Source organism: Fulmarus glacialis, unplaced genomic scaffold (genome assembly GCF_000690835.1).
Source record: "Fulmarus glacialis isolate BGI_N327 unplaced genomic scaffold, ASM69083v1 scaffold25331, whole genome shotgun sequence".
Lineage (NCBI taxonomy): Eukaryota > Metazoa > Chordata > Aves > Procellariiformes > Procellariidae > Fulmarus > Fulmarus glacialis.
In genome coordinates this window covers 12,664-26,921 of record NW_009192522.1, presented here as the reverse complement: position 1 = coordinate 26,921, position 14,258 = coordinate 12,664, and the positions used below count along the sequence as shown (strand labels likewise).

Genomic DNA, 14,258 nt, shown 5'->3' with positions numbered 1-14,258 from the left:
GCCCTGTCCCTTTTTTGTTTTCCTTTTTTCCTTTTTTTTTTTTTTTTTTTTTTTTGCTTATCCAGATATTCCATCTCTTCTCTTTCAGCCTTTCTGGTTGTCCTCTTGCTGACAAGAGCCTCAGAAACCTCATGGCTGCCCACTCTGCTGACCTCAAGTATGTTTGCGCTCAACTTGGAACTCTTTTTTTTTCTTTTTTTTCCACCCTTTTTTCGCTCTTCCTCCTCCCTGCCCTCCCCCTCCTTTTGCTCTGCTTTTGCTTTTCCATCCCCTCCCTTCTCCTTTCAAAGAGCCAATCAAAATCCACCTGCGAGGAGCTCTGGTGGAGCCCAGCCTCCAGCTGCCGCGTTGGGAAGAGTCAGCATCATGGAGCAAGGCTTATTTTGGGGAGGGGGGATCACAGCAACGATCAGAAATAACCTGGACCCCTGGCAGGTTTCCTTTGGGCACTGTAGACTTATGCTACTTTCTTTTTCATTTGGCGTCTTCTCCCAAGCTCTTGTTTCCCTAGTTTGTGCCATAACCCTTTTCATTCAACATTTTTTTATGGCTCTCAAATAATCCAAAGCCTCGATAGAGGCACATGCTTTATTTTTGGGTAGAGACACAGCTGAGAAAATACCACCAGGACATAGCGAAAAGAAGCCAACTCTTTTGGAGAACCGGGGATGCTAATTTTATGCTAAATTTTAGGGGTTGTTTGGGATGCAATGACAGAGGTTCTTATTCATTTCCATGGGAGTTTGATTTGTGAGGGAATGAAAGAGGGGGCAAGGAAACGCTTGGTGAGGCTGGATCCTGAGCCAGTGGCAAAGGGCTCACAGGCACACAAATTTCTTTGTTCCCATTTCTGCTTCTGATGGGAGGAACCGGTCTTCAGATTTTCATTCAAATATCTTCCTCTGCATCCTGTTTTCAGCTTTGCTGCTGTCTTCCCGAAGCTCCTCATTTTCACTAGGAGCTTATTCTTCATAAGAGGGTTTCCCAAATTCTCTCTTAGGTTACCCTCTCTAAAGAAAGGTTTGATAGAAATTGTATTTAAAGTAGATGGAGACACTGGGGGCACCCAAACCCTCTTCCACCCAACCTACATCTTTGGGGAAAAGCTAACTGTGAATTTTTTTCCAACATCACTTCCATAGAGCCAGCCTATTTTTGGAGTCTAATTCTCCTCTGAGCTCCCTGCTTTGCTGAATCCAGTTTCAGGATTATTTAGACACTGAGATATTCATAACTATAACTGAAGAGCCTCTACCGAGAGTAAAACCTCATGGGGGGACTTCACATTGCACAGGCTCATCATAAAAGAAATAAGTATGTCCTTTGTCCTGTATGCAATCAGTGATGTTTGGAGCCATGGTAAGAACAGTCAAGTCAGGTGGGAGCCCCTTTGGTCATTAAGGTGGTCAGTAAAGCCCCAAGTCCCTTTTTGGTGGCCCGGAGGGCAGCGGGGGTCTGGGACTGCTCCACACCTCACCGCCGATGCGGGTGCTGGTGCCAGGAAAAATGTTCGTTAATCACCTGCTCCTTATCACAGAGGTGGAAAAAGTAGCTGGATTAGTTGATATTAATAGAATATGTTAGTGGAGGGAAAGGACTTGCATGATTAGCGCTAAGTACACTTAATCATGCATTATAGACGATACACATTTTGAAAGAACCTCTTAAGAGAGCTTTGCTGAACTGGTGTTTCTCCAACAGCCTTAAAGAATAGCCCAGTGATCAGGCAATTAGTGTTAAAGATATTAAAAGCTCTCAGGAACAGTTCCCATTCCAGTAAGGGCCCGGAGAAAAAGCAAACGGGGTCGTCCCTGAGAGGGAGCATCGCACCGAGCCTTGCTGTGCAGCATCCCCGGCTGCCCTTCGGCATCCGATGTCAGCGCTTTTTATCAGAATACTATATAAAACAGGAGACTTCTGGCCAAAACAAAGCTTTTTAATGTTATTTCCCAAGTACTGCTTTTTTTCTATGTCCTGGTGAGGATGGGAGCGGAGGAGGGGAAGAGGATTTGGAGATATTACAGATAGCGCAGTCATCGCTTTTCACAACTTCAGATAAGGCCATGTCAGTGTTTCCATTATAAATTCTATTTCAGGGGTTAATATCCCTGATATAAAAAAAATAGCTCCAGGCTGGAACATGCAATAAAAGGTCTCTGTCGGTATGATTTGTCTCCAGATAATTAAAAATAAAACTCAAATCACTTCTCTCCCTTTTTTAAAAGTCCCAAAAGGCAAAAGGAGTTCGGTGTTAGTGCTTTCGTAATTTCATCCCACCCTGAAGCTAGAACAACAAAGAAATAGGTTTGCTTTTTATTTTAACAGCATTCAACAGGGAAATGTCACAGTCATCTCCTAAACCTGTAATTTCTAAACGAGTTAGAGAATTTGCACCCTCATCGGGGTCCTGCAGGATGTGTCCCTTCTCTTACTGCACCAGACCTATGTGCATTTATGTTTTCTTGAGTCTGAGCAGGCCGAGCCTTGGTCCTGACTTAGTCTCCCTGTCACCCTTCTGGGACCAGGTTGTGTCCCTGCTCTCCCACCCTAGGTGAGGTGCCAATTTTTTTTGCCAATGGAGACTCTTCAATGACCCACAAATGCCAAACCCTCCCTCAGAGCTGGTGCAAAGAGGAGAATTTTGATATTTTCTAACAACAACAACAAAAAAGAGGACTTTTTAAAAGGCCATTTTCCAAGCTGCAGAACTAAAGGCATCTGTGGAAATCATTGCTCCATTGACTCTCAGGGGCCAAAGCACCTCAACGATACCGTTGGTGCTCGTGCTAAAAGGTCAGGCATGAGCTTTCCCGAAGACATTGGCCTCAGGGGCTGCCCGTGCACTGTCATGTGTTGCCCATCAGTTCACTGGGGTGTCCCGGAGACACATCAATCCCTGTTCTGCAGCCGGGTACCAACCAGCGCTACCAAACCAGGCACCGGTGGCTTTAAAAATGGGGATTGAGAAAGTGGGGCCACAGCAAAATCCTCCCTCGAAGAGAAAGGGCACTCTGCAAGCTTGCGGTCATCCCGTGAGCTTTGCTCGCTCCGGCGGCACCGTGGATTTCCTCCCCCCCGGTACTAATCACTTGACTCAAATAGCCCTGGCTAATTGGCAGGCTGGCACGCACGCACGTCCTCGGCGAGCACTCCTCGCCTCTCTTCCTTGTCCCCATGACAACTTTTATGTCCGCCGCGTCACCTACAGCATTTGGAGCAGATCTTTGTGCTCGTGGTACTTCATATCCCCTCACCTTTCTCGCTTCTGCACCCTTAATGATACGGTGCTTAACTCGTGCCATTATCTTCGCTGCCGCTCGGTAAGGCTCGCAGCCCCTGCTAGTCTTTGTGCAGGTTTGTGTGATCACAGAACTGTTCTCCAGGCTTTGCTTTCAATCATGTCCTGGAGTGCTGGATGCTTACCTTCAAACCCATGATCATGGCTGCGTCTTCAAAGACCCCTTTGAAACGGCAGCGGCTGAGGACCGAGGGGCAGATTTTGTACCGAAGCACCAAAAGCTGCTGGTGCACCGTGCATGGTGACCTGGTGATCCCCAGCCCAAGGCCCTGCAGGCAGCTGTCCCCTTGCAGACCCCCCTGTCCCTTGCCCATGGTGTTACAGAAGGAGGAGACCTGAGGTTAACCTAACCTTGTCCCTCCTGTTCCTTCATTACTTTCCATCAGAGGCATCAAATGGTTTTGCACTCTGAGGACCCTCCTGGGGTGGGGTGTCTGTTTGCTCTCATGAGATTAGGCCCTGCCAAATCACCCAGAACTGAGCCGAGACCTTCTGTTGGGCTTCCTCTTGGTGTTGGCCGAGGTGGCCCTGGAGGAGAAAGCTCGATGGCCAAGTTGTCCAGAGTTGTAGGCTATTTTTCTGGTTTCTTGTCTATGCCTGCATCCAGCCCAATGGCCCTGGGTGGTACCTGCCATCTCCTTATGTCTTCCTCAGGAAGACAGACACTGTCCTGGAGGTCTTTTTTTGGCTCCTTTGTTATCATCTCCCGAGCTGTCCCCTTCATGAGGGTGGGGACAGAGGCTGGGACCCACCTCTCTCCGCTGGAGAGCAGCTACCTGCCGCACTCCCAACGTCCCCACCTCTTCCCACTGATGTTCTTCTCCAACGCCGACATCATGCAGCGAAGCATCGACTTTGGTGTCGTGGATATTACAGACCAGACCTTGTTCTTACAGGGGGAGAAGGGGCAGGAAGAAAAACCTGCTTCTGTGTTGACAGTCCCTAGATTTCTTTTTGAAATGAGCTGTCGCGAAGCGCCCATCCCCTGCTCGCATCCCCAGGCTAATCTGAGCATCCCTTTCCTCCGCAGGTGCCCTACTCCTGGTTGTGATGGCTCTGGTCACATAACAGGAAATTATGCATCGCATAGAAGGTAAGATCTCCCTTAAATTATTTCCTCTGTAGCCTCTTTCTGGTTTTTTGGTTTTTTTTTTTTTTTTCCCCTGCAGTGGGCAGAGCTGTAAAGTTCTGAATAAAACATTAACGTTACTGACAACTGAAGCCTATTTTCATCTCTTTAATCTGACTTCTCTTTTTTTTTTGATGTTTCCAGCATCTGATTAGAAGCTCCCTTCAACAGAATAAAAGACAAAGGGTCAGATTTTAGCTGATGCAATGTTCCTGTTAATAATGCTACCTATTTATGACTTCTATTATCACTTTAGAGCATTAATAGCAGAGATCTGAGCCTTCTGTTTCAACAATTCCATTAAACATCACAGGCTGTTAGCAGATATCTTCTTATCTAGATACCATTAATTACTGTCCATCTCCCTCAATTTTTTTTTTTTTTTTTTTCCTCCTGACTTCTCCTCGTGATGTGAAGCTGCAAAACGAGAGAGATCAAAAACACTGTGCAAAATTCAAGGGAAAGATGACTGAAGCGGGGGAATAGCAAATGCAGTGATTCTGCCAGTGAGACAGGCCTTTCTTCTCTTTTTAACCACAGTCTGTCAGGCTGCCCTCGTGCCAAGAAAAGTGGGATCAAGATCACCCCGACAAAGGATGATAAAGAAGATCCAGAGCTGATGAAGTAAGTCTGGAGGGAACTCCCGAGCGGACCCTTTGGCTCGATCCCCTTTGCCTCGCACAGATTTACGCGGGGGAACAGCATCCATCCTGCAACCCCCCTCGCTCGCGCTGCTCGGAGCATCGTCTGCCCGCGCTGGAGCGGGCGCTGCCAAAGCTCTTCCGCTGGTTTCCGGGGAATTTTTCCCTGATCCCAAAAACAGTGTTGCAATTTTGAAATTTGATTGGAAAATTGGGCGGCGGGGAGGTAACGGTGTATTTTTTCTTACTTGTTTTTGCAGACGTGAAAGGTAGGCTGGTGGGGCACAAACAGTTCCTCTCCTACCTGTGCTTTATATAATTCCTAAAAAACCCACCAGTGTTGTAAATGAGGGTAAAACCCCACAGACATGCAAAATGTTGCAGGTTTTGGGGCAGTAATGGGCAGGTGAGGAGTGCTGGAGGGCGTGCTTAGCTCCCAGGAGCGTAGTAGAAATAGAAACTATCCAGCACTGAGTCGGGTCAGGATCCGGTAACCCCGAATAAGATGTTTTGTCGAGTCTTTGCCACGGCTGAATATTCAAAGTGAACAGAAAAAGCCTTTCTCTGCTGCCTCGGGCTGAATTTTTCAAAACATCCCAGGGGGTTTACTCCTACTGGGAACCTAGATTTTAAATCTCTTAGTCTGCCTCTGGAGCTTTCATTTGCTGTGAAATCCATTTCTCCCGACTTTTAGCAAGCCCGAGCATCCCGGGCTCAGCGTCCAGGGCCTGACGCGAGGTTCGGGGTCTGTGTCTCAACCCCTCGGGCAGCTACAGGACATCAAAGCCTTTACAGCAGGGCTGGGGCCAGCACTGACTCCAGCATCCTATTTTTTGTTAACCCAGAGCATCCCCAGCCTTTCTGGAGCCTGTCCACGCACCCAGCAAGTGCAGGTGGAGGGGGTTAAAAAGAAACATGGAAAAACTTATCAACCCCCTCCAAGAGTTTCCGGATGCCCATGAGCGCTGGCATTTCTGGCCAAACCCCTTTGGCTCAGCAGGTTGTCCCCAAATGCATCTTTTTTTCCCTATTTTAGCCCTAGGGCAGGTCTTGCCCTTGCAGGAGAGCAGAGGAATACCTCCCTGTACCCGGGTTTTGCCCTGGAGCGGGGGCTGAGCCGGAGCGGGAACCGGTGGGTGCGGAAGGGCCCCGCGGGGGCTGCGGGAAACAGGGATGCGCGAGCTGGGGAAGGACCTTTAAGAACGATGATATTTGAGCCATCTGCTCTGTTCTTACTCCTCAGTCTACAGGAAGGAAAGCCTCCCAGTTAAATGAGCCGCGTGATAATTAGCAGGAGTTAGCGGAGTTTGTTAAAAATTAAGCAACCTACTCGAGAATCTGTGGGGAAAAAATTCTTTTTTGGTTCAAATACGCTAAATTGCTGGCGGCGTTGTAATGCTGTGCCATTAACCAGTGGGAAGGACAGGCAGCAAATGCTGTTGTGCAACCTTCAGCTGTTGCACGTTTGCTTCTTCTCCTGCAGTGGGAGGCCCCGGTGGGAGGCTGTCCCTCTCCACGTTTTCCCCAGGGACACGTGCCCTGCGGGGCTGGGGAAGCCGTGGCTTTGCTCACCCTTGCCTGCCCCGTTCGGGGCTGGGAGCGGTCGGGGATGTGCCAAGCGGCTCCCCCAGTGCGGTTTCTCTGCAAAGAGGTTGCTTCCCAGCGCAATCCCAGCGGAAGCTGGTTGTGGCTCTGCCGCTCCGTCGGCAGCGGGACCGTGGGCACGGATGCAGGCAGTGCCGGGTGGGCACGAGGGTCTCCATGGCATGAGGGCATGAAGGCATTCCCCACGTCCCGTGGTTCAGGCTGCAACCCCCGCTCCTCCCGCACGCAGAAGCTCCTCTGAGCTGTGCAAAACAACACGGTGCGAGGATCCCTTCGCTGCCGCCTTCCCCCAGCCCTGGGAAAGCTCCTGTTCTGCCTCCCGCAGCAAGGTGCGCCCGGCGCGGGTTCGCGTTGAGGAGCTTCAGCTCTAAATCCATCCTCTGTCTGCACCCAGCGCCGCTTGGAACCCGGCCGAGTTTTGCACATCGCCACCGAGGAGAAAGTCATTTAGTCCCTGTTGTTTTTGCTGTTCATCCTTCAAGTAATTTGCTACAGACTTGATTGAACAGAACACCTCAACCTTCAGCCCAGCCCTGGCATAAAACGGAAGCATCCACGGCTGCCTAATTGATCAAACGCTACTGGTGCTTCCGTTAAATAATAATTTAAAAAAAAAAAAAAAATTAAAAAAATGTCCAAGCCAGCTGTTTTGCACAATAAGGCTGTGGTTTATTTTTTAACAATGAAAATGTAATGAAAGTTAAATTAACAGCGTAAAATATGTAACGGTTGGGCCGTAACGGCTGCATTCTAAATGCTGGGGTTTGTCTCTTTCTCTCTCGCTCTTCCCCCCCCCTTTCCTCCTGAGGATTCAGTAATTTGCTTGTGATCATATAAAAGCAATGATGTTATGAATTTACTGAGGATCCTGCTGGCAGGGATATTATAAGTGAATTGTGCTGCATTTGCAGCTGATTAAAATCAAGATCAGCATTTTTCAAATTATCTTGGGAAAAGTGTGGGTGTACAGCTCCCCCCTTCTGCTGTCATCTCCCCTTTGTATGAAATATAAACAATCAGGGTAATCATTTCTGCGGTGAAACGCAGCTTGCGATTTTCAGGAGCAGCTCAGCGGATATTTTGCTGGGGAAACTTAAGTCCCTAATTGCTTTCAAACCGAGGACACGGGGTTATTTTTGCCATTTCTTACGTACTTTTCCTCCCACCCCTCCTTTTTTCAGAGTAACCTCCCTTAAGTAATAAACTTTTAACTGTATTTATAATTGACTAGCATCTTTAAACAAATGCAAACCACAGCAGAAACCTTAATAGATACAGCGGGCTGTGTCGAATGGCTGAATTTAGTGAGCATGCCATTAGGCGGGGAGTTTGGGAGCAGGGAGGAAGGAGGTGCCTTTTAGAGCGACACTCATCCTCTTGGCAATCAGCACAAGTTCTCAGGGCTCCCATGACGCCCCTCGCAGCTCCCGCGTGCTTTAACCGGCCACAAATGGCGGCAGAAGCACGGGAGCGGGAGGGCTCATGTGCTGCCTTGACAGTAATTCCCACTTTTATCCCTTTGCGAGCGCAGGTTGATCTCTCGGTAGCCGCGGGATGCGAACCGGGAGGAGGAAGAGGAGGCAAGCGAGGCCGTGCCGCGGCGGCCGGCAGAGGGGGGCCCCATGGTTTACTTGTCCTGTCGATGGGGTACGGGCTCAGACACCCCTCGGACGCCCTCCTTGCGGGAGCAGGTTTGCAGCCTTTTCGGTGCACAGGTTGCAGCCTGACGGGCTCCCGGGTCAGGGACGGGCTCATGGGGAAGGGTTGTGTCCCCATGGGCACAGACAGTGCTCTTAGATCGCGTTGACCGTGGTAGTGTAGGGTGGCAAAGTTGATGACCCTGGGTTCCTCGGCAGTAACACCAGGCAGAGCCGGCTGTAAATGTGTGATGGTTCGGTGCGAACGTGTCAGCCGTGGGGAAACGTCGGGATCCCACGCCAGGCAGCCTTACCCTTTGTCTTTGCCCTCAGTGAGGCACCAAACACAGGGTTTGGGACATCACTGGGACCTGCTTTTGGTGCAAGTGTGAGTGTGATGTGACCTCCACAGTCTTTCCCTCTTGCAGGATTTACCTTGGCTCTCTTTGGTCTTTTGAAGGGGCAGTCATAGCTCTTAATTTCCCATCTGCCATTCCCATCAACTAAGCATCTACCCCGTAAAGTCCAGCTGAGATCCCCAAATGGGAACGCTCTCTTCCCAGGCTTCCTCATCCCTAATTTCCTTATGTCCCTCTTCATTCCCGTGGTATAATTTTTGGTAATTCCCTGTGCCCAGGTGTCCGGTTCCTGGCTGCGTTGGGCTCGGACACATCAGCGGCAAATACGCCTCTCACCGGAGCGCGTCAGGGTGCCCTCTCGCAGCCCGCAGGCAGAAGGAAGGATCGCTCAACGGCTCCTCATTTTCCTGGAAGTCGTTGAAAAACGAAGGCCCAACCTGCCCTACCCCGGGCTGCGATGGCTCCGGCCACGCCAACGGGAGCTTCCTCACTCACAGAAGGTAAATCACAGGGTTGAAATCACCGGGAGCGTGACAACGTTGCCATGGACTAACCGACCTGCCTGTAGATGCTGCTTGAGCATCGTTCAGCTCTTCATGCAAGGCTCAATAGCTGGTGCTTTTGATGCTGACTTCAGTCAGGTTGCTCCAAGGTTGGAGCTTTCTGCATGGAAGAAAATGTGTAGTTGTTTTAATAGTGAGATGTGGATTGGGCAAAATCATGAAAATTTATAATATAACGTCCTTCCATGAGCAAGCCGGAACAGGACTTGGGCACCCCAAACAGAGGGTTTAACACCCAAACCAGCCAGACTCGTCCCACCTTCCTCACCTGTCATGCCCTCGCTTTTAGGAAACAATGTGTTTTTTAATCTTTGTTCAGAGAAAATTGCTCTCGCTTTATAACTGGGGAGTTTTGTGGCATTATTCATACAGCAATTTCCTCTGTACCATAAAAAGCTTTTAGAAGAACTGTCTCGCAGCATGAACTCCACCAAATGGTACGTGCTCTTGTTGGGAACATAAGCACCTATAAATACCGAGAGTTTATGAAACCCCTTTTCACTTGCTTTTCAGTTTGTCAGGGTGTCCAAGAGCTACTTTTGCTGGGAAGAAAGGAAAACTCTCAGGGGATGAAATTCTCAACACAAAGTTCAAGACCAGCGATGGTAAGGATTTTCCCTCCTTTTGCTTTGCAGGTGTGTCAGGGTATTGAGCCTGTATATCTTTTTCTTTGTAGACTGGAGAGGTTTCAACACAGAAATCTGGCCTTAGATTTGCAAGCTTATCATGTGCTACGAACACCCATTTCTTGGGTTGCCTGGGTATTGGGGGTGGCGTGGTACCAGCACTGCTCCCCGAGTGACACACTGGGAGGGAGCAGGTGAAACGATAAAGAAGGAGTTTCCATAGTGAAATTCCAGGCAAAAAGAATTCATGCCAAAACTGAGACTTTTTTTTTTTTTTTTAAATATTCACTGGCATTTTTACAAATCACTTGCAGTCGTTCAGCAATTTTCACCTATTCAGGCTTTTAATCCTGCAGATATTTCTGGATCTGGAATTTTGTTAGCGATAGCACTTTGCATTTCCAGTGCTATTACTGAGGTTTCTGTGGTATTTGACAAGGTTCAGGCATTTAACTTGAACACTTGTGTAGTTCGGAATCTATAAATACCTGCACTCTTCTAGAAATATTGCTTTATTTTATGAACATCGTAATTTCTAATCATGACATGCATTAGTGTTTTAAATGGCATCTTCCCAAACTCAGGACTGGATAGTGACCTGAGTTTTCAGGGCAATCAACCTTGCAGGGTGCGTGGAGGTGCTGGACTCCAACCGCTACGCTGTCGTTGGCTTTTGCATTTACATATTGACCTATAAAGTATCATTGAACTGTGATGCTAAAAACCTTACTGAAAAAATGAAAATAAAAATAAGCAGGTGAGATGTGCATCCCATTTAGAAGATGTAAAAGCAAAGGCAAGGACTTTGTGAGTGGTGATGTCTATGCGACAGGATGGGCTCAGCAGAAAGCCCAACATTTTCGCTTATCCTGCAAGCCTTTGCTGACTGCCCTTGACCTTCTCTCTCGCAGTTCTGGAAAACGATGAAGAGATCAAGCAGCTGAACAAGGAGATCAGTGAGCTGAATGAGTCCAATTCAGAGATGGAAGCGGCCATGGTGAAACTGCAGTCACAGGTTTGTGTGCTTGGACGTGCATCCAAGCCCACAGATGCATGGCCAAGCCCCTCGCATGGGTGGCGGTGCCGTCGTGTGAGGGTTGGTAACCCTGCCATGCGCCTTGCTCTGCAGATCTCCACCATGGAGAAGAACCTGAAGAACATTGAGGAGGAAAACAAAATCATAGAGGAGCAAAATGAAGCCCTGTTCCTGGAGCTCTCAGGGTTGAGCCAGGCTCTAATCCAAAGTCTTGCCAATATCCGCCTTCCGCACATGGTAAGAAACTTCGACAGCGCTCGCCCTAGCCGGCCTGATCGAGGGAGCTGTGCCAAACCCAATTCATGATAAGGCTTAGGTACAATTAAAGAGTGGGAGAATTGCTCTATATACACCTGCGTGTCCTTTGTAAGATCAGTCCTTTTGCCTTATCTCTGAAGCTTGCATTATATCTCCCTTTTGTTGTCATTTTCTGCTGATCTCCCTTTGTATCTATTGTTCTGTCTCATTACATCTGGGAGCATTATCACAAAATAGGAAACTTTATCAAGGGCACCCAGCGCCTTTTAGGCTAAAGCAGCACAAGCAGAGATCAGGAGGGATTGGATTTCAACGTCAGAAAGATCTTACAGCTCCTATTATAATGCAGGTAGTCTCAATTCAGTTTTGAATAGCCGGCAGCCAAAGAATAGCATTCTTAAAGAGAGTGTATTTTGTTTAATTTAACAAGGTCTAACAGCCCACAGCATGTTACACAGAGTTACTGCAAAATGAAAAGACTGCATTAAAATAGTAAAACCACAAAAGGCTATTAATTACCTTCTCTCTATTCCCAGGAATGTAATTACTGTTGTCAAAACCAGGTGTGTGGAGGGGGGGCTCGTGTTGTTGGGGAAGCTGTCCTCTTACAACTTATAAAGACCACCGCAATGATCATAGGAATGAGCTTTTGATTTATTTTTTCTGCCATCATTTTTTTTGGGACTTCTTTTCATTGGGGTTTGTATTTAATTTCAGGCTGGTTGGAGAGAAGCCATCCTCCAGCAGAGCAGTTTTGGATAGTATTCACCCAGCTGCCTTACTGGCAGAAAACCGCTCGCTGAGTGCTTTTCTGTAAAGTATTTGACACATAAAGGTCAAATAAACTGTTCAGCAAATATTTTTTCAAGGTTTCAGGCAACTCCAATTAAATAATGCCCACGAGACTTGTATGCTCATTTTATTCCTGTTCTTTTTCTTCCTCCTCCCTTTCTTTTATCCCCATTAACTCCAAGTTAGATATTTGCAAGCTTTCCACAACGCCCCTCAAAATCAAAAGCTGTACCGCAGCAGCGTGCTGGTGTGGGCAGAGGTGAGCCCAAGGTGACCGGGCTCCTGTCCTAACTTTGCCTTTGATTCCCTCCGTGATGCTTCAGCAGTCCCTGCCTCCCCTCGTCCTCCAGCCCTTCATTTCCATGGCTTAATTCAGCCTCAAGCCCGTCAAACTGCCTGCACACGCTTAACCTGATGCTGTTAATAGTTCCACGGGGCCAATGCATAAAATTAAGGACCCAGTTAAGATCTGGCAGGATCAGGGGTTGCACGACGAGATTCCCATACGTACAACACCGTGCACAAAAAGGATCCGACATGGAGACCTTTGGCTGTTGGTAGATACAGATGATTAATTGCAAAGAAACATCTCAGCCTCCTCCTGCTCTACTACTAACACTTTTATTTGGCTTTTTTGGCTGCAGGAGCCAATTAGTGAGCAGAACTTCGATGCGTACGTGAACACGCTGACCGACATGTACACCAACCAGGAGTGCTACCAGAACCCGGAGAACAAAGACCTGCTGGAGAGCATCAAGCAAGCCGTCAAGGGCATCCAGGTTTAGTGCCGCGGGACGGAGACGAGCAAGCGAACAGACTGTAAGATGGAACTTTCCCTCCAAGTATTCAGGTTTACAAGTTAGAAAACTTGTTTAATGAATGAAAAAAAAAAAAAAAAGAAAAAAAAAAAGGACCAAAATGTAACCAAGAGGCCATTTCTGAGACGTGGAACTGATCGAACTCAATGTTCTCGTTTACTTAACTTCGGACCTTCTTGAGAAAAGTGGGATTTTTCTACCTGGACCACGAGGTAGATCAGGATGGAAGGTTAATTTCTCCAGTAGGCTGTGGGGCTTGGTAGCTGGTGAAGAGCAGGCATCTTTCATGAGTTGCCATGCTCTTGCAGAGTTGATCCAAGAGTTAAAACGTTACAAGAACAGGGTCTTGTCTCATCCAAGACTAGTGTATGACTGGCTTAAACCTTCATGTTGTCTATGGTTGTATGTCCAGATCACCTACTCACACATGAATTATGTTCTATGTTGCTACAAGTGCTGGAGCTGCAAGCTACCTGTAAATCTGAACCTGTGCTGGGCCTCCCAACCCCGAGGTGTTCAGATATCCACTGGGCATGGGAACTCTGAAGTATTATAAAGTAGCTTATTTTTATTTTCTGAAAGAAATCTGAAGAGCAGTTCTGGATCTCCAGTGGAAAGCGCAATGGAAAAAAGGTTCTCAGGGAAGCTTTTGGAGTTTGCAACTACAGTATTCCTTTGTCTGTCTTAAATATGAGAATAGCTATTATGAATAGGCCAATACCAGATATTTCATACGGAAGAATTCTTAATGTGTCATGGTCCAGTGTATATGATTTTTTGGAAGTCTGTTTGATGACAGTTCTGGTTCTTTTCATTATTGTGATCATCCTTACAGTGGCGCAGTACTGCCAGTCCAGAGATCATACATCAATGCCAGAGAACGTTTGAGATTGCGATGAACAAAAAAAAAAAAAAAGGAAACAAAAACCAACAAAAAGTGAGATGTTAATTGATGGCCAGCAAAGTGCTTACCTACCGTGAATCAGTAGTTGATTTCTTACAGGTATCCACAGGGCAATGGGTATTTTTTGGTTTGGTGTTCTACGTTTTTTTGCAAAATCACAGCACAAGGGCCATTCTGCAAAAAAAAAAAAAAAAAAGAAGAAGAAAAAAGAGTATTCAGGTGTTGGGTATTCTTCCAAAGAAGCATTTTGTAAGCAGCTCGGTACACGCAGCCCACTGTGCACTTAAAGAACAACTCTATGAATGTCTCTGGGACGCTGCTCCCCAGCGCCTGCTCCGTCGCGCGTGGAGCCGGCTGTCACCCCGCGGGTTCGCTCTCCCCACGTTCGCTCCCATCCGGAGCTCCCTGTCCCCCTGCTGCAAACGCTTTGGAAGCGGAGAGGGGCAAAACCCCCCGAGGGGTCCCAGCCCGGGGCGCATCCGCATCCCGCATCCCGCATCCCGCATCCCGCATCCCGCATCCCGCATCCCGCATCCCGCATCCCTCCCGGCGGCGGGGCGGGCCGAGGGGGGGAGGGGTTTGATGAAACACA

General features: G+C 48.0%; 1 protein-coding gene across 1 annotated transcript in view; it reads left to right on the top strand.

Annotated features, from left to right (window-relative positions):
• MYT1 (myelin transcription factor 1) overlaps nucleotides 1-12,842 on the top strand; it is a gene marked incomplete at its 5' end in the record, with an annotated part of 26,694 nt that extends 13,852 nt beyond the window's left edge. The window contains 8 exons of the mRNA XM_009587121.1: nucleotides 89-157; nucleotides 4,329-4,391; nucleotides 4,968-5,051; nucleotides 8,948-9,169; nucleotides 9,746-9,837; nucleotides 10,770-10,873; nucleotides 10,988-11,131; nucleotides 12,589-12,842. Of these exons, the coding sequence (XP_009585416.1) occupies nucleotides 89-157; nucleotides 4,329-4,391; nucleotides 4,968-5,051; nucleotides 8,948-9,169; nucleotides 9,746-9,837; nucleotides 10,770-10,873; nucleotides 10,988-11,131; nucleotides 12,589-12,729 (919 nt within the window). The remainder of the gene's footprint in view (nucleotides 1-88; nucleotides 158-4,328; nucleotides 4,392-4,967; nucleotides 5,052-8,947; nucleotides 9,170-9,745; nucleotides 9,838-10,769; nucleotides 10,874-10,987; nucleotides 11,132-12,588) is intronic.
• Between the last annotated feature and the right edge of the window lie 1,416 nt (nucleotides 12,843-14,258).